The sequence below is a fragment of the Eschrichtius robustus genome, chromosome 21 (genome assembly GCF_028021215.1).
Source record: "Eschrichtius robustus isolate mEscRob2 chromosome 21, mEscRob2.pri, whole genome shotgun sequence".
Taxonomy (NCBI): Eukaryota; Metazoa; Chordata; class Mammalia; order Artiodactyla; family Eschrichtiidae; genus Eschrichtius; species Eschrichtius robustus.
The window spans coordinates 18,085,386-18,108,751 of NC_090844.1; the positions used below are offsets into that span (position 1 = coordinate 18,085,386).

General features: G+C 44.5%; 1 protein-coding gene across 3 annotated transcripts in view; it reads left to right on the plus strand.

Annotated features, from left to right (window-relative positions):
* The window catches only part of MTMR7 (myotubularin related protein 7), a 94,521-nt gene that overhangs the window by 54,056 nt on the left and 17,099 nt on the right, over positions 1 to 23,366 (plus strand). For all 3 annotated transcript variants that reach the window (XM_068532108.1, XM_068532110.1, XM_068532109.1), the window contains 3 exons: positions 1,714 to 1,842; positions 8,513 to 8,647; positions 18,202 to 18,334. In XM_068532108.1, the coding sequence (XP_068388209.1) occupies positions 1,714 to 1,842; positions 8,513 to 8,647; positions 18,202 to 18,334 (397 nt within the window). The remainder of the gene's footprint in view (positions 1 to 1,713; positions 1,843 to 8,512; positions 8,648 to 18,201; positions 18,335 to 23,366) is intronic.

Here is a 23,366-nt window from a genome sequence, read left to right on the forward strand (position 1 = left end):
CCAAGGGCCTATGCAGTAAACATGTTGGGAAATCTCAGCCATGACTTAATTATTCTTATTTCATTTAATCATAAATAACTTTGTGATTCCTTAGTGCTGTTAAAGAAAGTAGGTAATTCCCAACTTACTGAAAACCTACCAATGTCCTTTTTAAAACTGCTATTTTAAGAAAACGTTGTTAAGTCTGGTGCAATGACTACATGTCTCTTGAACTCAGACGCGCAGGTGTGGTCTGTGTAGTAATGTTCTGGCTGCCTGACTCCAGAGAGGTCCTGACACCAGATTTGCAGGGAAGCAAGTGTAGTGTCTGTGGGCAGTAATTCCAGTAAAATCTCAGGTTCCAAGTAGGTTGGACCATCTGTTCTTGGTCTGGGATTTTTGTCTCAGTGCCAGAGCCCACGTTGACGTCTTTGGTAATCTTTCCTAAAATGCCTTTGGGGAAATGCTTTGGGCCTGGGAACGTCACTTCTGTGGCCCATCTGTCTCCTGCTCAATGTGGTGCCCAGGCTGGAAGCAGGCAAGGTAGGCAGGAGGGCAGGCGAGGGAGGCGTCGTCACAGAACAACTGATGTGAGCTTTGTGACGGGTTCTCGTGCCCTTCGGTCCCGTGGTTCAGAGTGGTCAGGGCGGGCGGGATGGTTAGAGGACGTGCAGACACACATTTCCCCTGCTGCTATACCTGCTCGAGGACTCTACTTGAAGCGCCCCAGAAGGTGCTTGACTTCTAGGAAATAAACAAAGGTCAGGAACTGCCATCTAAACGGTCCTCGTGTTGCAAAAGGATGGATTGGCTGCCATCAAAGCAAAATATGTGTCGAGCAACAAGTCGACTACTATTACTGTTGCCACCATTCCCACTTCTGTCAGAATTAATGGTTGATGAAGAGCCTTGTCACGGGTGTCCTTGTATCAGCCCCGGGGGATGTCATTTCTGTTCCGTGTCACTTTTAGAGAATAGCAAGTGCTCAGTAGTTTGACTTCTTGAAGGTCATGAAGTTGGCAAGTTGGAGCTAGGATTTAAACCCCTGATTTCTGACAGAATTGCCAGACCATTCCAAGGCACCAGAGCTTCCACTGGGGGAATCACTGCCAGAGATGCACAGAAAGGGTAAATCATTTCTTACCACTTCTAAAATCGTCACGTAAGAAACAAAAAGTTGTTATAATGTATGGTGAAGGGTGGGAGCGCAGGGGAGAGGAATTGGGTCGGCCCCTGAAGAGTGGGTGGGCTTTGGGAAGATGTCTGGGGAGGGTGTTGGCTTGACTGTCACCTCAGATAGGAGCGCACAGAGGGTGTGCCAGGGACAGAAAGGTGCCCTGAGGAGGTCACCACTGGTGCTGGCATTTTAGGACATTGTCTTCCAGTGTCAGGCTATCTTAAACAGGCAGCTAAGGTTTTGTCAGTTGCCAGGATGCAGAATTGCAGCTTGTCCCTTTTCGATGAAAGAAATGCTCGTTTGTCACTGTCTTACCTCCCACAAAGAGCCCTTGGAGAGAAGGGGCAACGCCTGAGGGCAGGATGTTAAAGAGTGTCTTGCTTTGCTTCACTGTGATTTCTTAGCACCAGCACTTCATTTCTCTGAAGTGGCTCTGTTAACTTGGTTAAGAAAACTTAAATATGCAACCTGTAAGCCCAGTGAAATGGAATTTCTGGTGGCAGTTTGCAAAGCATGACTAGATTGCCTAAAATATCCCCTTGTGCTTTCCACAACAGGTTTGTGATTCTTACCCTACTCAACTGTACGTTCCCAAGTCGGCCACGGCACACATCATAGTGGGGAGTTCCAAATTCCGGAGCAGACGGCGATTTCCTGCCCTTTCTTACTACTATAAAGATAACCACGTAAGTCTCAAGGCATGCTTTTGTTTCATGCTTTGCTTTCCTTCTTTTATCATAAACAGGCCTTTTCCAGGGGCTTCTGCTGTGTGTGGGGGTTTGAATTCTTTTTAAAGAATGTGGATATTGCTGTGTGTGTGGTACGACATGACACAACACAACTGTGCTTAAACCCTTATCTCCTGTAGAAGTTGACCTTCCATGTTTATTTGACAATAAAGGAATGGGAAAGAGTCACAACACACCTAACCTTAATCGTCCGAGTGAGCGCCGTCCTCTCTTCTAACTGCTCACCTTGGGAGGCTCTGTACTGAAGAGCCTTCGGAATGCCTATTTTAGAAAAGCCCCTAAAAGCCGTGGCACATTCTTTTTCCTTCTTTTTTTAAATGGAACATAAATATGTTTTTTCTGTATCTTCAGTATAAGAAATCTTTCTTTATGGAGAGTGAGTTTCATTTTTTAAAATAATATTGGTAAAAGCTAGAACTAGGTTTGTCTGCAACTAAGAGAGACCATAAGTAACTGTGGCTTAAATAGGGTAGAATTTTATTTTCTCTCATATAAAACTGCCCAGGTCGGCAGTCAGGGCCTGGTGTCCTGGTTCTGCTCTACTCAGCCCTCAGGGACCCGAGCTCCTTGCACCTTTCTGCTTTGCCAGCCCTGGGGTGTCGCCCTCATCACGTGGTGTGAGAGGTGACTTTAGTACCAGCGGTGACCTCCACGCGGCAGCAGGTGGAAGGGGGCCCCGTGGTGCCCTCACTGCTTTCGGAGGAAGGCTCCCCAAACTGCCATGTGACAGTACTGCTCTCATCCTATTGATCAGAACTGCACAGGGCAGGTGGGAAAAGACAGTCCTGTGGGTAACCGTGTAAATCACAGCTATTCCATTTCTGTGGAGGATGAGAAAATAAATTCGGGGAGACAAGAATGATCTTCGTTACCTGCTTTAGAGGTCATGTGACTTTAGCCAGGCGAAAACGTTTGATTTTCAAGTGAGATAACATAGCCTCATTTGACTTTAATCCCAAACTATAAACAATTGCAACAGATGTGTGTGAGTGTGTGTGCCGTGCATGCACCTATAGGCAGGGCGTGGGGCAGGACCTATGTCCGCTCTTAAAAGGAGGCTTCCAAGAATACACTGAGCCGTGCCAGCTTGGCCAGAGTAAAGCATATCGCCTTCTGTGGCGCCTACTTTGAAGGGAGATATTCACTCAGCAGTGTAAGGTCGGTTCATTGAAAGGATATAAATGGTCTTATTTTCAGTTACACTCACGGCTCTGAAATGGCCTAAAGAAGACAGATATTTCATTAATGTCCTGTATTATTTGACTCCAAATATATCTCAACCTACACAGAGCTGGCCCAATGGTGAGAGGCAAAGGAAGATGTGAATCTCTTTTTTTAAAAAAAAATGATGGGATGAAAAGGGATGTGGAATTTCATGATGTTGTATTTGAATTTAGGATGCCAGTAACATTTACTTTTTTTGTAGCATCCATTGATAAAGAAGTAAGAGAGGAGAGGGAGGGAGAATCATTTATTGTTGTGTCAGAGGTGGGGATGGACCGGGTGTTTAAAAAGTGAGCTTAGTCCTTATCCTACTTCTTTTCCTTCTGTTTTGATTTTCTTGAGAAAAGGGATTTTTTGTCAGTGTGAGTATTATAAAGGGCAAACACGTAATGTCTGAGGATAGGATAGAATTTTTAGCAGTTAGGCCACAGAGGCCAGCTTCTTTGCCTCTTGACGTCGGACCCTCATCACCCCATTCCCGCTCTCGCGCGCTGTTCTTTACTGGATCTCCAAGCCCGGAAATGAACTCACACAGCCATCAGTTATAGTTAAAAATAATTGATTTCCTGTACTTAAAATTTTAAAGCAAACAGTACTTTAAGTTTTAGCTCTTCTTACAAGATGAAAATAGAGAAGGTTTCTAAGCATTGCTAAAGTATCTGATTGCCCAGGGAAATACTTCACGTACATGCATGCCCACTCTCCCACCCCCGCGACCTAAAATCTATGCTGCAGGTAGAATACGATCAAATTTTTGGTATTGTAACAATGCTCAGGTTTTAATATCCAGGTTAATTATGTAAATGCTTCCAAGGTGACCAGGGATTTTTATAGCGGGAAATAGCATTAGCGAAGGTGGATTTCTGTGGTTTGGTGGGAGACACAGGAAATATCAGTGCAGTATTTCATGCTATTTTTGCTCAGAAAAACCCACACATAAACCAGGCATCTTCCGTGAAAAGTAAACAACTATAAAGTACCTAAGTTTGCAGACCTTTCTTTCTTCCTTTTTGTGATTTTAGACTTTTTAGACTTGAGTATGTATTCCTACCCCAGTAGAACTCAGGCTTGGGAATAAGAATATCACATTTTCTAGTTAAATTCTGTTCCTCACATAGCCCCTTGTTCCCAAGGAGCACTGAAGATTTTGGTGGTGAGATGAGTTGGCCGGTGTTGGGTAGTGGGAATTGGTGATTAGATTAAGAAAAAGCTTGACATGTACCTCATGTCATGAACAGGAAGCCCCGTTGAGACTCGTTTCATATAAATCCCCCCGCTGATGGTACATAATTACCTTTGGACCGGCTTTTATCATACATGGTGTTGTAATCACTTCCTGTTCACCCGTTGATGAGGTCAGGATTCCTGCCCTAGGGTTACTGGGCTGGCTGAACACATGACATCTGACACTGGACAAATGAGGTTGACAGCAGCTTATTAGTTACATATGGCCACTGCCCAGGGGAGGAAGGCACTGCATGCCAGGCAGGGCTGTAGGAAGGTTGCGCTCAGGAATAGAGTGAACCAGCAGAGATGGTGTGAGACAGGCTTTGTAGTATCAGGAGGATGAGTTGACCCCTGGTTCCCAGGAGAGCATGTGATTGGCTGGTTTGAGTAATTCCATGGGCTGGCAGGGAACGAAACCCACTACTCGGGGATGAGAAGGAGGTGCATCTGGTCCTTTGGGAGGAGGGTTGCTTAGCTGGGGACTTTATCCACGGAAGCAGAGTATGGAGGGGAGCTTGCTGCTGGCCGTTTGAGGCCCTCCCAATTTTACCAGCTGTTAGGGGCAGCACTTAATGTTAATTTCAGGCCTGAAACCACGCATGAGTTATATAGAGCCATCCAGAATCCTTCTGGATATCAAACCGTCCGACAGCTTTGTAGATCACAGTTAGAGTTGTATCAGTGTCACTCGTGTTTGGAAGCTGCTGTGTCCTTTGTTCTTTCTTACTAAATATTTTAATTATTTTTAAGAAAGCAGTTCTGCTTCAAATCATTTATAGCATGGTATCCCCACATCACAGTACAAACCTCTGGGAAACCCAAGTCTGAAAGATTTCCAAAGAGGCAATTTTCCTTAAGAAAAATATAGACCTTCTTGCCCTTCTTTTATAAATAATGTTTATTGAAACTTACTGTGTGTTAGGCATAGTTCTAGGAGTGTTATATACCTCATCACATTCTGTAGTTTTGGTATTATTATTATCCCTGTATTAAAGATGAGAAAAACCAAGGTTCAGAGATGATAGGTAAATTACCTAAGATTATATAGGAAGTGAGAACACACCTTGGATTAAAAGCCAGATCTTTTTGGATCCTGCCTCTTAATTCTGTCTCATGCTTCTTGACTTATTTACACACATGGGCGCTGTATCATGTTGGTTCAGAATCCAGGTTCAGGAAATATTTTGCTTGGATTCAACTCCTAGCTCTGTGACATTGGGCAAGTTCCTTTACCTCTCTGTGCTGTGGTTGTCTCATCTATAAAATGGAGCAAATAATAGATCTTACCGTATATGGTAGTTGGGAAGATTAAATAAAAATACACAGAGTTCTTCTAATAGTGCCTACCACATAGTAAGCGTTCAAAAAATATTGGCTATTTTAATTATCAGTAGCCTTTATAAATGAGGCTCTCATGACAGTTTACCATTGAGGAGTCTTATCTCTGCTCTCAGGAGGCTGACATCAGTAAGAAATGCTGCCAGGTCATGGTGCAGTTCTCTCAACAGTCTGACTCTCTGCGGTGTGTATAGGGTGGACGGAGCACTTAGAGACTACTCACCACTCTTTACAAAGCGGACAGCTCTATGCCAGCAATCACTGAGTCAGTGACGAATTCTGTTTGGAGCCTGTCTATAGATTATTAAGAAAATGTAACTACAAGATATTAACATGGGCCTTCCATGGTGGCGCAGTGGTTGAGAATCTGCCTGCCAGTGCAGGGGACACGGGTTCAAGCTCTGGTCTGGGAAGATCCCACATGCCGCGGAGCAACTAGGCCTGTGAACCACAACTACTGAGCCTGTGCGTCTGGAGCCTGTGTTCCGCAACAAGAGAGGCCACGACGGTGAGAGGCCCGCGCACCGCGATGAAGAGTGGCCCCCGCTCGCTGCAACTAGAGAAAGCGCTCGCACAGAAACGAAGACCCAACACAGCCAAAAATAAATAAATAAATAAATAAATAAAAATTAAAAAAAAAAAAATTAACATGTAGTCTGTTTAATATATCTGGTTTAACTTATCAACTACATTTCATAGTATAACTCTGTTCTGACTTAACCCTTCACTGAAAACTGCTCTCAGCCTGAAGGTAAGTAGTAATAGTTGTCACTAATTGGCTTCATTTCATGATTGGACCTCCACTAGTTGAGTGAGTTTAGGTGCGCCGTATGCTTCCTTGGACAAATTCTCCCCATTGAGATATGTTCTCTTCCCCGTCTAGCTCTTCTGATACAATCTAAGAAACTGCCTGATGGTAGCTGTCCTTAATTAGTATTTCTCTAGGCCAGACAAAGCCAGCTCAGAATTGTTTTCTCTGCAGTCAGAGCGGCTGACCTGGCCCCTCTGCCCATCACAGGAGCCTGGATGAGCGCAGGAGAGCCACCTGCGGTGCTTCACTCTGCATCCGGTGCAGCTTGCCTGCTGTCCCCAAGCCCCCTCTGGCCCCTGCCGTCACTTTGCCTTGCTCCTGGCCGTCCCCTCGCTGGCCGGCCTCCCGTCCACGGTCACACCCCCGGGGCCCTTTCTCCTCCACTCTGTGGTTGGACTTCTGCTGCCAACAGCTCGAGAATTCAGCAGCCCTGGAGCCGCTCTCTTGCCCCTTTGCTTTGCTTCCCACTCTGTGGGCACCGGTCCCCTGAATTCTGGCTGCAGGCACAGAGTTCCTGGAGCCCCTCAGTAATTGCCCCTCTCTGTCACAGAAGGTACTGGAACCCTCGGGCGGTTGCCCGGTTACTTGTCTGCAGTTCTTGGTCCTGCCAGGAGGTTCTCTGCTGGAGGATCATATAGCTAGTAAGAACCATCCCTGCCTTCTCCAGCGAGGAGTGCCAAAGCTCACCTTTTCTGGAGAAACCCAAACCCTGGCTAAGGAGTGCTGGCGTGGGCTTTAAGGACAGTTAAGCTGTGCTTGGACTCAGAGCTGGAGTGGCTTCCAGGATGAAGCCCTGCATGCGGGCGCCCTGAACGGGCTGGGCCACGGCTGTTTTCAGGCGAGGTTTCCCTGCTCAGCCTGCCCCGAGACAGGGGGCTGCCTGCATCCTCTCACACAGCGGGCGCCTGGGCTCTGTGTACGTTCTTCAGAAAAGTCATTCCTAGATTGTATTTGGTGATTTGAGTTCAATTTAAAAGTTAAAATAAATCTAAATCCATAAAAAGTACTTTGCCACAAAAGTGTTAAGTTTTACAGCTGTGAGGTTGTGGCTATACTCACCTATTAATAACTCAGGGAAATGTTTATGCTGTTATGTATATTGTTTATGCTGTTGTGTATATATATTTTTAATTAATTTATTTATTTTTGGCTGCGTTGGGTCTTCGTTGCTGCACGCGGGCTTCTCATCGCGGTGGCTTCTCTCGTTGCGGAACACGGGCTCTAGGTGCGCGGGCTTCAGTAGTTGTAGCACGTGGGATCAGTAGTTGTGGCGCACGGGCCCAGCCGCTCCGCGGCATGTGGGATCTTCCCGGACCAGGGCTCGAACCCGTGTCCCCTGCGTTGGCAGGCGGATTCTCAACCACTGCGTCACCAGGGCAGTGGTGTGGTGTACTCTTAGAACCGCAGAGTAGGGAAATCGAAGAATAGAACGCAGATCAGTTCCCCAGAAAGACCTTGCTTCCAGCTTAGCTGGTCAGCCCAGGTCCACGCCTGCTGTCCTTAGAGGCTAGCAGCTGCCTGGGCTTCGTCACCGTGAGAACTCCCCCATTTAGGGTTAGAATTGGTTTTCGGTATTTGTGATGTTTCTAAATGAGCTAGTAAATGACGGAAACACTGAAGAAGTCACTTTTATAATTTTCATAAATTTTAGGAGAATAGTTACTTACTTTATATTTCTACTTTGGCAGGAAGAGGAAACAGTAGCGGTGAAGAGGAAAGTAGGATATTTAACTGGCTTTACGTTTCATAATTTGGGTCCCACCTGAACATCCTTACACATTCCTAATTTCTTACACAGGGAGACTTTTTGCACTGCTTGCCCATGTAGCGGTTTCTTGACTTGAATTAGAAAGAAGGCAACCTCGGTCTCCAGAAGGCACTGATAACTTTTACGAGCTAGTGGTGGGCGTCAGTGAGCTTTGGGGCCTTGCTGTGGGGATGGTCTCGAGGGTTCCGGGGAGGTGTCGTCGCACTGCTGCCTGATGCTGCCGCCTTGCTTCCCCCCAGGTCTCCATCTGCCGGAGCAGCCAGCCCCTGTCTGGCTTCAGTGCCCGGTGCCTGGAAGACGAGCAGATGCTCCAGGCCATCAGGAAGGCCAGCCCGGGAAGCGACTTCATTTACGTCGTGGACACTCGGCCTAAAGTAGGTGTCACCACGCTGATGTGTGTCTTTGCCGCTCTGAGTCATGGAATGCGAGATAAGGCCATGCTCCCTGACCCGCTCAGGGAGCCCCATCTGCAGGGGGGCTGTTTCCCTTTGTACAGCCGTGCGTAGCTGCCCTGCTCAGCTGCCTTCTGGGGCCCCGGAGCTCCTGGAGGGCCTGACGTCGGCAGGTACTTTGGATATTTCCCCTGCTCTGAGCATTGTGCTTGGTACATAGCGCACACGATGAAAGTGTGGTTTCGTGTTGGAGATGACCCTCCTAAACATACCAAATTATTTTTTTGGTTTGTTTATAAAAGGACCTTTTCTTCTCTGTGGAATTCCTACAGTTCAGTTTTTGTGAGATATTCACCTCTTCTATTGCAAATTCCACTTGTAGTGCTCTGTAGCTATGACTTGGGAAGATTTACAAAATGTAATGTTAAGTAAAAAAAGAAAAGTCACAAATTAATATGTGTACTACTGTGTCTATGGAAAAAAACGAACTATAGGTAGGTAAAAATGTAAATTAAAATAGAAAAAGATCTGGAAGGATAAACACTAACCTATTAAAATTGCATGGAGAAGGTGGGGAGGCTTGGGGGAGGTAGAGAACTTTCTACTTACCTCGTTTGAAAATATTATTTTATAATTATGCAGGTATTCGTATATTAATTTTATAATTTAATAGAACAACCAACAGGAAATAATCTAGTTATCAACGGGTAGACCAAGTCTATCTTACACTTACCACCCACTCAGCTTGATATGTTCTTGACACTAGTCAGGGTTAGGTCAAGTATAATTTGTAATTTCACTCCTCAGACCCATTTCTTTGTAAACCAGCCAACACATGGAGTCCTCAGAGGGACGTGCCATTGAATACATGGAAACAAAATCACCTACAAGGGCATGGAACATATGGGACAAAATGAGGTGACAGAGAGAAATGGCCTTTATTCAACATATTTGGCACAGGAATTCCTTGCCAGTTATGAAAATATACCTGGGCCTGTGACTGTGAGAGAGGGCTGCATGTTGTTTCTCCACGTGGGTGTGGAACAGGTCCAGGATATACCGTGAAGCAGCAATAGTGAGCTACAGGAAGTCTGTAATGCCATGTATGGAATAATAATTAAATTATACAAATTATACGTTGTTCTATAGTTTTTTTCATTGAAAAAAATTTGAGGGTATGTGTAGTAAACTGTTAGCAGCGGCTTTTCTTGTGAGGTGAGAGGAGGATTTTAAGAAACCTTTATTTTGTAAATTACAGTGTGAAAGAATTTTTAATCATAAAAAGGTTGAAAGAACATAAGGACTTCAAAATGTTACACATAAAAGTTACCATGTGACCCAGTAATTACACTCCTAATTTAAGAAAAATGAAAACATATGTCCACACAGAAACTTCTAAGTGAATATTCATTGTTAATAATAGCCCCAAAGTAGAAACAACCAAATTCTATCAGCTGAGAATGGATTAATAAAATATGGTATATCCATTCCCTGGAATATTTGTTGGCTATTATTACTAAAGGAATGAAGTACTGATAAGTGCTACAACATGGATGAACCTTGAAAGTGTTAGGCTAAGTGAAAGAAGTCAGTCACAGAGGATCACATATTGTACGATTCCATTTATATGAATGTCTCTATGACAAATCCGTAGAGACATCAGGCAGGGTGGTGGTTGCCTAGGGCTAGGGGAATGGGAGGAAATGGGAGGCGACACCTGAGGGGTAGAGGGTTTCTTTTTGGGGTGATGAAAATGTTCTAAAAATAGATTGTGGTGACGTGGTATATTCACAGTTCTGTGAATATACCAAACACCATTGAATTGTATACTTTACATGGATAGATTGTATGGCATGTGAATTCTATGTCAAAGAAGCTATCAAAAAAAAAAAAAGAACATAAGGACATAGAAACATTAGAACAGGAAGGAGGAAATATGACCAACGGCCCAAGTCACTTCAAAGTCTACACTGATGTTAGGAGTGGGTAATTACAGACAGGGTCTATACTCGTGGCCAATAAGAGAAATCATGGAAACTGGATACTATCCATTGTGTAGCCACTCAGACCCTAGCAATTTCGCTGCTTCTCTGAGCCCCATTTCATTAAATATTATGATTCACGGTCTCGATCACTAAGTTTGATGTCTTCCTAGTGTAAGATCACTCACATCGCTGCCCTCAGAACAGTCCCTTCCTCTCTAACGGGAGGGTAGCTGTGGGATGGCCGTGGAGGGGTGGGCAGTGAGGATGAGTTACTCTCAGATGCCAGATCAGCAGACCAACCTTGCAGGCCAAGGGCAAAACATGTTGCAGCTGGATCACATTCTAGTAGATGACAGGTAAAGGATTCCCTTGCTTTTGGACAGATTTTCAAAGCACAGCAGGGAAGAGCTTCACACTGGGAAAGAAATAGTTTCTCTGCTTGAAGGTTTTCACTCGAAAGATGCCATGCTCTGACTTTTACTGCTCTCTTTCGATTTGTGCTTTCTCTCTGCTTCATCCTTCTCGCATTGACTCTTTCCCTCCCGTCATTGTGCCTTTTGCGTCAGGACAGTGGAGCTGCTCTGAATTTCCTAACAGCCGGAGACAACTGAATGAATGCCTGTCTTAGACACACGTACTGAAGACGAGATAAGAAAAGGATGGAAAGACAGGGCCTTTAAAGTGAATTGGGGTGCCCTTCTCCGATCCCATTTTCCTAGATTTAAATAGAGGCAGACAGGTTCGCCTGCTGCTTTAAGGGCCAACGACCCAAGCGTGTACTACGCTATGCAAACCTTCCGGGAAATGTGGCAGCTGTTGAGCCAGGCATAGTCCAGATGTAAAATAAATTAATCCAGAGGATTTGATGTGAAGGGTATATTTAGCACTGAGTGCGTTTGCTCTTGACGATAAGAAGTTGGATGCTGATCCCTTAAAGAAAATTGGGGTCTCATACAGGTCGTGCCCTCTTCCTATTTCCCCAGGCACACACACCTTCACAGGGGTCTTCACCTGTTTACTTAGAGCTCTCACTCTTTTAAAGATCACGTCCGTCGATTTTTATTCCTCGGTAGCCAGGAGACCAGGTCCATGTTTGCTGTGGGTGGTGGACAGACAGACGGGCCCTGGCCAGGTTTGCTCACAGGTTTACTGAAAAGGAGAAAGGCTAGAAGTCATTCTTGTCCTTGGAGCAAGGCTCGCCCCAGATGCTGCCTGTTCAGATGAAAGCTTCTGCATTGCTTGTTGGTATTAAAATCTCAGGAGGCAAAGGCAGTGAGGGCCTCAGCATGAACTGAGTATCTGTTAAGAAAAAACATACCCTCGAGGTCATATGTTGCTGCTAGAATGTGGTGCATTAAGAAGATAGGAGATCATGTTGATGCCATAGTTGTTGGATTTTAAAATGATATCGAACTCCTTCTGTCTCAGCCTCGCTCATGGCTTTAATATTACTTTGTTCTAGGACTTTGCTGAGCTTGTAAAAATGCCAGGCACGTTCCCATTCAATTCTTATAATACTCCTGTAAATTAGGAGCTGTTCTTTTCTTTTTATGGGTAAGGTCTCAGATTGAGAGAGGCTCAGTCATGCATCCAAGGTCAAGCCGTTCAAATCTAGGCTTATCTGACGCCCGAGCCCACGCTGCTTCTGTTTGATCACGGTCTGTGGACAGCAATATCCAGGGGAGCCTTGGGTCCACCGTCAGGTTCCACAGGGTTGCCCCTTCCGAGCACATCTGCAGTGAGGCTGGAGACTCGGAGCTGAAGGAACAACCACAGGCTCGTACACGCTCAGGCCGGGGCAGGAGGTGTGAGCCGGGCTCTGACGCCGGCGGCCTGGGAGGGGTGCCGGGCGGTGGAGGGAAGGGGCGAGCAGGCCGGCCAGGGGCTCAGCTAACGCCCGGCCCCTTGTCCTGGCTCCTTCTCCAAAGACAGCTTTGTGGTGAAATGGCCTCTGATTTCACCTTGTGAGCCATTCTTTAGCTGTGAAACAGGAGGTCATGTTGGAAGTTTTTCTGTGTCTCTGGAATCAGTAAGTAGGTGGTTTCCTCTCACTGAATCCTGTGAGGAGGGGATCTGGGAGCATCTGTTGCAGAGATCAGGGTGCGTGACAGAGGGGCAGCTAGGAGGTCACTTCCGCGTGGGACGTGTGGCCGACTAGTTCCACTGTGGCAGTGAGCAGGGGAAGGGGAGTGACTGCGGCGTTTAGTGGCAGTGGGGCATCTGCTCCCCCTTTTTGGCAGGACAGGGATGGAGGGGGGACCTGTGGGTCCAGCGGACACTGAGAAAGAAAGTTGTACGTGAGCCGTCTTGCGGAGGCCCGGCCCCCACCCCCCAGCTGGAGGTTCCCAGCTGCGGCTGATTGTGGGGTACGTGCTGGGGAGGGAAGCCGGGGGCCTCGGAACAGGCTCAAGCCAAGGTGGGTCTCCATGTCAGCGAGCTGTGTGCCTCCTCCTCCCAGGAGCCCACAGACTTGCCCCAGGATTTGGACACTTAATGCCAGAGAGGGCAGCGCTGGTCAGCAAGTGTTAACCGGAAAAGCAGTGACGACCAATGGAGAGAGAACAGCAGTCTCGTCCAGCTTTGCAAAGAGATATCTACCTCCTCTTTTATCCCCCTCTCTCCCTCCCCCTCCCCATATAAAGATAGAGCCTAGAAGAAGGAGGAAAAGGAAGGTACCAAAGCAGACCCCTCACCAGTCCAAACGACCTCTAATAAGAGAAGGAGAAAATTCTGCATCATATATGGGGTTGGGATTTTCAGTTGAGCTGGACGGTGATTTCCTATCTGATTGTATTCCAAAAGTTATTAATTCTTCCTTCGGGGGTAGGAAAGGAGGATTTTGATTAGCACAGTTGTAGACAGTAGTTGCAAGAAGTAAAATCATCTCTTATTTTCATGTTTATATCACAAGATAAGATTCTTCATTTCACCAGATACAGATGCAGGGAGAGAAAAGGACCATTAATTGACACTGCAGGCTAGACCATGGTCCAGTCCTCCTGCCAAGATCAACTTCAATTCTCATTTTCCAGCCACGTCAGATCAGGTCCTGTCATTCAGGTACAGAATGTGCTCTGCTGAAATAGACTCCGAGGCTGAGATGGTGACCAGGCTGACCTTTAACTTGATATGCAGATTATGGTTGACTGAGTTTCCATGATTTTGATGTGTTTGATTGATGATTTAAGACCGGGGGGGGGGGGGAAAGAATCTGATTCAGTTCTTTTTTTAACATTCTTGGCCTGTTCACCTCTCAACCTCACTCTGTTACGCATTTATTTGGTCGGTCAGCCCGTCAGTAAATCTTCACTGAGTGCCTGCTCTGTGCCAGCTTGATGCATAGGGTTCTGGCCATAAATGAGATCAGCCACCTTTCTGCGGAGCTCACGTCCTCTGCCCCACTCCAGTGGATCTTCTCTGTCATGGATACTAAATCTCAAATGTTTCAATTAAGCCTGCTCGGAAGCCTTCAGTGGCTCTCTACTGCCACAGATAAAGTTAGAACTTCTTAATTTAGCTTGTGTGTAGGGGACCCTAATAATTTCTAGCCTCCTTTCTTGCTGCTGCCGCCAGACTTGAACCTTCCGCTATGCTCGCACTGGTTGATTCACTGATACCCACCTGCTTCTTTGATTTGGTCCCCTACCTCTTCCCTTTCTCATCGCTTCATCTGGGATGCCCCCCCCCCTTTCTCTCCATGCTTCCTGGTTATTAAAGCCCATCTCAAGTCCTCCCATCATGAAACGTTACCCCTGATGCCCTAGGCCACGTGGGGCTGTTCCAAATTCTAACTACTGCCACCGCCTCTACCAGGCTCTCAGCTCCTGCCCAGTCCTGGTGGGTATTATCTGTCGTTATTTGGTGCTGTGTGCTTGCACTTCCACACTTGATGATAAGCTTGTGGTGGCTGGAACCACTTCTTATTCACGTTTTTATTCCATTCAGTGCCTGGCACACAGTAGGTGTTCGTTAAGTGTTTGTTGAGAGTGAGTGAATTTTTTTGTTTCACTTATGAGCTTTTTTGCACCCAAAGATGCTGAGATGATCAAATAGCAGAGTGACCTTGGATTAGAAAACAGGGCACTTTTTCCAGTACCACTTTTCAGTTGTCTGTTGTGTTCTTTAAGCATAGGTTGAAACTGGAATGCAGTTATACCTCCATTGTTTTATCTGTTTGAGAATTTTTTTTTTTTAATTAGACTTTCTATTTTGAGATAATTGTAGATTCACATGCAGTTGTAGGAAATAATACAGAAGGATGCCTTGTACATTTTACCCACTTTCCCCCAGTGATAACATCTTGCAAAGCTGTGTACAGTATTGCAACCAGGATATTGACATTGATAAAATCCACCAATCTTGTTCCGATTTTCCCAGTTTTACTGTAGTCGTATGTGTGTGTGTGTGTGTGTGTGTGTGTGTTCAGCTCTGTAAAGTCTTATCACATATGTATGTTTGTATATCCAGTACCACAGTCAAGATACAGAACAATTACATCACCACAAATAACCACTAATCTGTTCTCCACCTCTGTAAGTTTGTCATTTCAAGAACGTTCTGTAATTGAAAACATGTAGTATGTGACCTTTTGAGGTTGTTTTTTTCCCACTATTTGAGAACTTTTAGGAGCTGAAATGAACAGCTTGTTTCTTGCCTGTGAAATGGAGTTCTCAGCCTAAGGGACAGGGCACCAAACTAGACTTAGTGTTTTATTTATATAAGAGATACTCTATCTGAATGAATATACATATAGGTCCAAGATAGCTTCTGAATTTTTTATTAATTATGAAACTGTATTTCCCGCTTTGAAGGGTCAGCTGGTGCCCCATTATCCTGACAGGGCCTGTAAAATGTGTGGAAACCTTGAGAAAGTACACTTTGGATGGTAGATTAAATATTGCCACCTTCTGTTCATCCTGAGAAGTACCGTTGACTTTTAAGAGGCCATCTTTTGTGGCTCCAGACTTTTTTTTTTTTTTTTTTTTTTTTTAAATTTTTTTTTTTATTTATGGCTGTGTTGGGTCTTCGTTTCTCTGCGAGGGCTTTCTCTAGTTGCGGCAAGCGGGGGCCACTCTTCATCGCGGTGCGCGGGCCTCTCACTATCGCGGCCTCTCTTGTTGCGGAGCACAGGCTCCAGACGCGCAGGCTCAGTAGTTGTGGCTCACGGGCCCAGTTGCTCCGCGGCATGTGGGATCTTCCCAGACCAGGGCTCGAGCCCCTGTCCCCTGCATTGGCAGGCAGATTCTCAACCACTGCGCCACCAGGGAAGCCCAGTACCGTTGACTTTTAAGAGGCCATCTTTTGTGGCTCCTTTGCTTTTAAAGAAGACCATCGATAAATTCTCCAAGGTCATAGGTAATCAACTACTAAAAATGTGAACATAGGGTCCTAATTATAGATTAAAGTAATAATAGTGTTCTGGTTTTTATTCACTGCACTGTTTAAAAAGCGTATGGTATGAGGTGAGAAGGCTTAACTTGGATTATTCAAGATACAGAATAAACGTAAGGTTCATGTAACATAAAGATACTTACACGTATCCTATTAACCATTTTATTTATGAAGCTTGTGAAGAACAAGCCAGCAACTTTGGAAAATAATTATACAAGCCAGTGATATTTTTATAATAGTATGTTTCAGAAGAACAATGTCTATAGGTAATTTTAGAAAAATTTTCCTCTTAAAATATTTTTAAAATTTAAAGCACGAGCATCAGTTGTCTTAAAAATAACACTATTTTTATATTTTTTTCTTTACTGAGACCAAACCCTTTATCCTTCTCATAGCATGCCTGGGAGAAAAAGGGGACGATCTTTTCGTAAATGGGAAACAGGGTAGTGGGGCGTGCCCCAGCTGATGTCACGTGAGCTGAATCACGGAGCAGGAAAGTGAGGGGCCTGCCATATGTTTTTTTTCTGTTGCTTAAGTTACAAACCCACTATATCTGGTTTGTAGCAAAGCCTGGAGGAGCATCTGGAGTAGTATTGGTAGCCGCTCCCCACACGTGCCACCTCTGTCTGTCTGCTGCAACAGCTGCTAAATTGGTATAGCCTTCCATTCATTTCTGTTCTGCTTAACCCAGCATGCATAACCGTAAACGCATGTCTGTAGGTCGGCTTGTTTTACAAAAAATGGGAGAATCGTATGAATATTATTCTGGAGCTTACTCTTTTCACTTCACATGTCATGGCCCAGTGTCTCCTCTCTTCTCCCCTCCCTCCCCTCTCCTCTTTTTTGTCTTTCCCTCCTCCCTCCCTCCCCTCGCCATATCTAGACATCTATATATCTGTCTATCTCTATCTCTGTGTCTCTACTTGAGCCTATTAGAAGTCCAGGGTATGAATATACCATAATTCATCCAATCATGGCCCTATGGAGATATTCATAGGTTTTCCATTTTTTTACTCTCAACTATTATTAAAAAAAAAAAAAAGATTGCAGTAAACATCCTTGGACGTCTGTCTTTATGTGCTGGTATTTTAATAGTGTCAGACTCTCACACATAGGCAATCTGGGTCAAAAAATATGTATGCTTTTAACTTAACTTGGCTTTTTTAAGCTTAGATTTTTGAAAAGTATGACTATCCCCCGAGTGCTGCATTGTGGTCCTAAAAACTGATATTTTTTTGGTGGTGAGTGCTCTGCCTGGGCTAGCCCTCCTGCCCTTTGTGGGCAGAGGAAGAGAATGGTCAGTGAATATTGATGTCTAGGATGTGATGACCCGCTTAGCTGAACAGCAAGAATGGAGTATTCACAATAATACATTCATTCTAGAAATCTGTGTATTTCTTAGCTAAGGCAGGACTTGTCCCCTTCTTGATTTTAGTTACACAGGAATAAGGCAGAAGTTTGCATATCATAAATTTCTTCTTCAAAGTCCATTACCATTTAACCCAGTTTGCACTAGGAACCGTGACTTTTTATGTATGAAATTATGATAATGAATGTGGTAGAAAAAAATCCTCTCTGGAGATTTAAATAGGGTGGCCGGAGGAAATGTCTCTGGAGGCTTAGCACCTGCTTGCCCTCTCTCTGTTTTGTTCAGCGATTCCTGCTCAAGGTTGAATTGGGTACCTGAGGGATTCTTGTAGGCAGATTAGAATGACGTAACTATTCCTATACGTTGATGTGTTTATTGGCATTCTAATACTGGAAGATATAATAATTTAACTTACAGAGCTTTATGTTGCCGACTGTATCTGCTGATATTCTTCTGCCAACCTAAGGCTGTCATGTTTGGTATTAAATTGGGGCGACTTGGCTCTGTACAGAATCCCACATTGGATTTGGCATCCCTGACAGGGAACGCCTCCAAAAGGGCTTATCTATAGGATGCTTCCAGCTCAGAAAATGTGCCCACATCAACAAACTGATGTTGTTGAATTGTAAGCTCAGCACGAGTGTCTGTAGCTACCTAGCCCAGCACAATGTTCCCGGGATTTAAAGCATGTTTCTCTGCATCATGTTGCGTGTTCTTATGGAGAGCCGTGAGGTGTTGTGATTGTTTCATGACTATCACTGGTGACTGTTCTGTTTTGCTGCCCACTGCAGCTTAATGCGATGGCAAATCGTGCTGCAGGGAAAGGCTATGAGAACGAAGACAATTATTCCAATATCAAGTTCCAGTTTATCGGGATAGAGAACATCCACGTCATGAGGAACAGTCTGCAAAAAATGCTGGAAGGTAAACCATTTCCTTATGCACAGCATTTAAAAAATGCAGTTAAATGTGTTAATGCCAAGATGGAGTAAGATGGTGTCTTGATGTGAAAATTGTGCTTTACTGTGATGTTGTTTGCAGGGGTGGGATCATTTGGGAAGAGTATCAAAATGCAGGGACTCTTGAAACATTTAACAGCTTTTCTCTTCTTTTTTTGTGTCATCGTGGAGTGGTTTTGTCATGTGGTATTGGCTGCCAGGCTCTCTCCGGTGGCACCTAACACCGAAGATAAAAGTGCACGGGGATAGTTTTTCTTTCTCTCTCATAATAGTAGTTTGACCCATATTCAGGACCATTTGGAGATGAAGCAGTCCTACATCGAAAGCAGCCGCCAGCTGTTCACGTGTGGACATGAGGTTCATAAGCTGAATCCGAGCGGCTGAATGGCCATTAGGAGGATGTTGGGGGGTCCTGGTTCTCCCTTCCATCAGCAGCAAGTGCTGCAGTGCGCTCCCCCCACCTACCCCACCCAGCGAGCACCACGAGATGCGTACGGCCAGGCTTCGGTACTCACAGGGAGAGGAAGTCGCAGAGCCGGGTTATGCAACATAGAGGAGTTATTCATGTGGCCACACCAGCCGTAAATGAACTGCCAGAAATCGTATATTCCAAGCAAAACCAGCTTCGTTTCCTGCTTCTGCTCTTGCGCTTGTCAAGGCCCAAGGAGCAGTCTGTTGTCAGGTCCACCGCTTCTCCCTCCTGTGGGAGCCGAAGAGAAAGAGGGCTTAACCCAGGGCTTCGTGCCTCTGGGCCAGGGGAGGCTGTAAATGCTGGGCTCGCGCTTCGGGGGGGGGAAGCCCTGGGGAGGCGGCGCTGTGTGCCAGGGAAGCGGGCGGTCCGGTCTGCACGGAAATGCGGGGTCTGCAGTGAAGAGGGACAAAGAAAGGGCCGAATTCCCTTTTCCTCGGGATACACGTTTGCTCTCAGTAACTCGTGCAGTTCAGTGCTTAATCAGAGCAGGATGTAGTGAGAAGCTCGCGGTGGGGCTGGAGGGACTTGAGTGTCACAGACAAGCCTGATTTCCATTCTCCTTCCTGGATTCCCGGGGTCATCTCAGTCATTATGAGACCTTGAACACGTCATGTACCTTCTTTGGGGCTCTGTTAACCTGCTGTAAATGGAGAGGATTGGACTAATAATGTCTGTGGACCCATCCAGCCCTGACAGTCTGCAAGTCCACACTTTGATGCCCCTGATTGCAAATAGTTTAAAATTGAGGGTTTGAATGGTTAGACGAAACCTCTTCCTGCATCTTAAAAAAAAAAAAATAACGGCCCCAGAGCTATCTATCTCCATCTTACCTCCACGTGAAATTTGCCATGTCTCAGGTGACAGGAGCATGCCTTGGGCATTGAACTTCGTAAACTTTGGGAGATTATCATGGGCGGTGTGGCTCTCCCTGTTATAAGCTGTGCTTTTCACACAATGAAAAACTGGACTAGCTTGGTACTGTAATTGAACGGGTAGTCTAGTTTTAGTGTGAAGAGTGTTCATTATCAGGATCATTAAAAACATTTGTATGCTTTATATTTTTCATTTAGTAATTTCATAAGCTGACTTTTGAGAATATATATTTTCTTCTATGCAGAAGGTGGCCCCCAGGAGTGCTTGTAACATGGCGATTTGGCTTTTGTTTTAAAATGAGCATTTACTTGGTTTCTTATTAGGAACCATGTCTCCTGCCCTCATACCTTTGGTCTGACTCGCTATTTCTGAAGGACCAGCGAACTGACCGAGTTCCAGAGGGAGGGCAGCCCGTGTTTCATAAGGGATCATGGTTCTTCTGCATCACTTTTTCAGCTCTGTGTCAGTGCAATAAGCAAGGACAACTTTCTGGATGCCTTTCAGGGGACTTGACCAATGTTTGACTATCTGTTCTTACCAAGTAAATTATAAACTGCTCGTGGAAGCTCAGCTGATGAACTGATGCAATCAGACCCACTTTTTGAGGCTTTTATCCTTCAAACAGCTGTCATGGCATCAAAGAGATCGGAAGGTTTGTACTGCTGGTCACTTGGTAGGAAGCGGAATAATGCATTTCCTTCATGATTATTATTTTTTTTCAAAATTTCTCTTATCAGGGATATTGATATTATCAGGATAGATTCTGAATAACAGAAGTGAAAAATCGTTTGCGTTCTGGCCCGAAATAGCCCTGTCTGTGAGCAAGAGCTGCAGGGTATTTCATCAGAAACTGAAATCTAGGACCAAGTTCACATCCGATGTAGGTCCTTTTATGGAGCTGATTGATTGCATGTTAACTTTGGTTTCTAAGTTCTAAACCAAACTATTTTGTGACATTCGCACCTCCCAGTGAGATAATAATGAAGCCTTTCAGTTATGTAGCAATTGTGTGATTTATTAAGTGCTTTCCACAGAGCCTTTCCTCTTGATCATATAAATAATGGCTTTTCCCTCAAATAATAAAAGGATGCCCTATATTTTCTTTCTTTTGTTGTTGTTGAAACAGGCAGTAGAAGAACCTGGAATAGGCTCTTTCCGTGGCTGAGGAAATTGTTATCAGATGTGGAAATAAAAACCTCCTAGGGCATCCTTGATTTGGGGGGAGGAAATCAGTGAGAGGGAGGGAGAGAGGGGCACATGGAATTACCTCACATCCGGGCTTTGAAATTGAGCCGCACTATCGCGCCGCTTCGTAAATAAATACCTGTTTTCAAGGTAGGCGGGTGTTTATGGGAAAGACATGATGGCAGTGACACCTTCCTGTTTTTCAGTCAACATGTTCCACCTTTTGTATGTTGCCCAGAAAATTGACCTTTCTCCCCACCACTAGTTTCGGCGTGCCTGGATTCTACATGAATCTTAGATTAATATTGTTGGCCACAGTGTAGTTCTGTATAACTGACCCCTTATTCATTGATTTGTGCATTTAACTAAAAACAGAGCACCTGCTACGTGCCAGGCTTCCTCAGTATTTTTACTTAAATGATTCACGAATGGGCAGACCTTGAAGATATCGCAGGTTCGGTTCCAGACCACCTCAGTAAAATGAATATCGCTATAAAGTGAGTCACACGGATTTTTTGGTTTCCCAGGGCATGTGAAAGTTACGTTTACCCTATCCTGTAGTCTATGCAGTGTGCAATAGCATTATATCTAAAAAAGCAATGTATGTACCTTAATTTAAAAATATTTTATTGCTTAAAAGATGTAACCATCATCTGAGCTTTCAGAGAGTTGTAATCTTTTCACTGGTGGAGGGTTTGAAATATTTCGAGAATTACCAAAATGTGATACAGAGGTATGACGCGAGCAAATGCTGTTGGGAGAATGGTGCCGATAGACTTGCTTGATGCAGGGTTGCCACAGACCTTCAACCTATAAAAAACACAATATCTGTGAAGTACAGTAAAATGAGGTCTGCCTGTATTTGATTTCACAGCAATAGTGTGCTGTACGTACTATTATCTGCACTTTATAGATGAAGAAGGTGTCTCAGTGAAGTTAGGCAACTCAATCTAAGATAATTCTTTAAAGAAAAATAAGTTGAAATAAATAAACATAGAAAAACATTTAAACTTGCTCTGATAATTAAAGAAATGTAGTTAAAACCTCAAAGTACCATTTTTCTCTTAAAAATTTTTTAAATTTAAATAAAATTGAATTTATTTAAATATTTAAATTTAAATACATTAAAATATTCAATACTGAAAAGAATGTGGTAAAACTAGTACTTTAAATATTTCTAGTATCATTGAAATTGGCAAGAGATACCTAATATATTTTGTTCTGAGATACATATTTTTACCAGATTAATTCCCCTTAGGGACTAATCCAAAATATGGTTTAAAAAAAGAAAGACATATAATGCCTGTTTTGATAGTAGTGTTTTATTTATAATAATGGAATTTTGGAAGCCTCAGGAATGTTCAACAATAGTAGACTGACTAAACACTCTACCTTTCGATAGAAAATTTTGCATCCATTAAAAATGATAAATGTGAAAAATACATTACTAACATGGGAGAACGTGTATAATGTAAGTGAGAAATTCAGGTTGTAAAATTGTACACATACTCTGATTCACTATACAGTAAACCATATTTATGAAGAATTTCCAGAATGATAATTGGATTAGAATGAGAGGACGATGGGTGAATTTTTCCTTTTTCCTTCTTTATTTACAAAGTTGTCTATGGTTGGTATGTTACATGGAACACAAAGGATACACACTAATCAGGTCACAGTTTCTGAGGGTCACGAGTCTGGGCATTTCTCACGTGTCAATGGGAAGCCAGGAACCCTCTGCCCAGGATCTTACAAGGCTGCAGTCAAGGTGCTAGCTGGACTGTGTCCTCATCTGGAAACCTGGATGGGGCAGAACCTGCTTCCAGGCTGATGCAGGTTATTGGCTGCATTCAGCTGAGGGCCCTGAGCGCTGTCAGCTGGCGGTCACCCTTAGGTCCTAGAGTTCTCTGCCATGTTGGACCTCCACATCAGCTCTTCACAACACGACAGGTTATTCTTCAAGACCAGTAGGAGCGCCTCTCTCCAGTTACAAAGTCTGGTGTATTACATTTTTAATTAAAAAGTTTTTAAAGACATACCCTTGTTGGTATCACATAACAAAGCAAGAATTGAGCCTAGTACTTTCCATCATTTCACCGTGATCCTCGTTGATTTGTGGTTCTTTTATTGGACAGGCTCACAGATAACCACCCACATGGTAATGATGATATAACATTTATGGGGTGATTATTATGTACTGGACACTTAATTTTTTTTAATATACTTATTTTTTGGCTGCGTTGGGTCTTCGTTGCTGCGCGCAGGCTTTCTCTAGTTGTGGCGAGCGGGGGCTGCTCATTGCTGTGGCTTCTCTTGTTGCGGAGCCCGGGCTCTAGGCGCACGGGCTTCAGTAGTCGTGGCACGTGGGCTCAGTAGTTGCTCTGTGGCATGTGGGATCTTCCCGGGCCGGGGCTCGAACCTGTGTCCCCTGCATAGGCAGGAGGATTCTTAACCACTGTGCCACCAG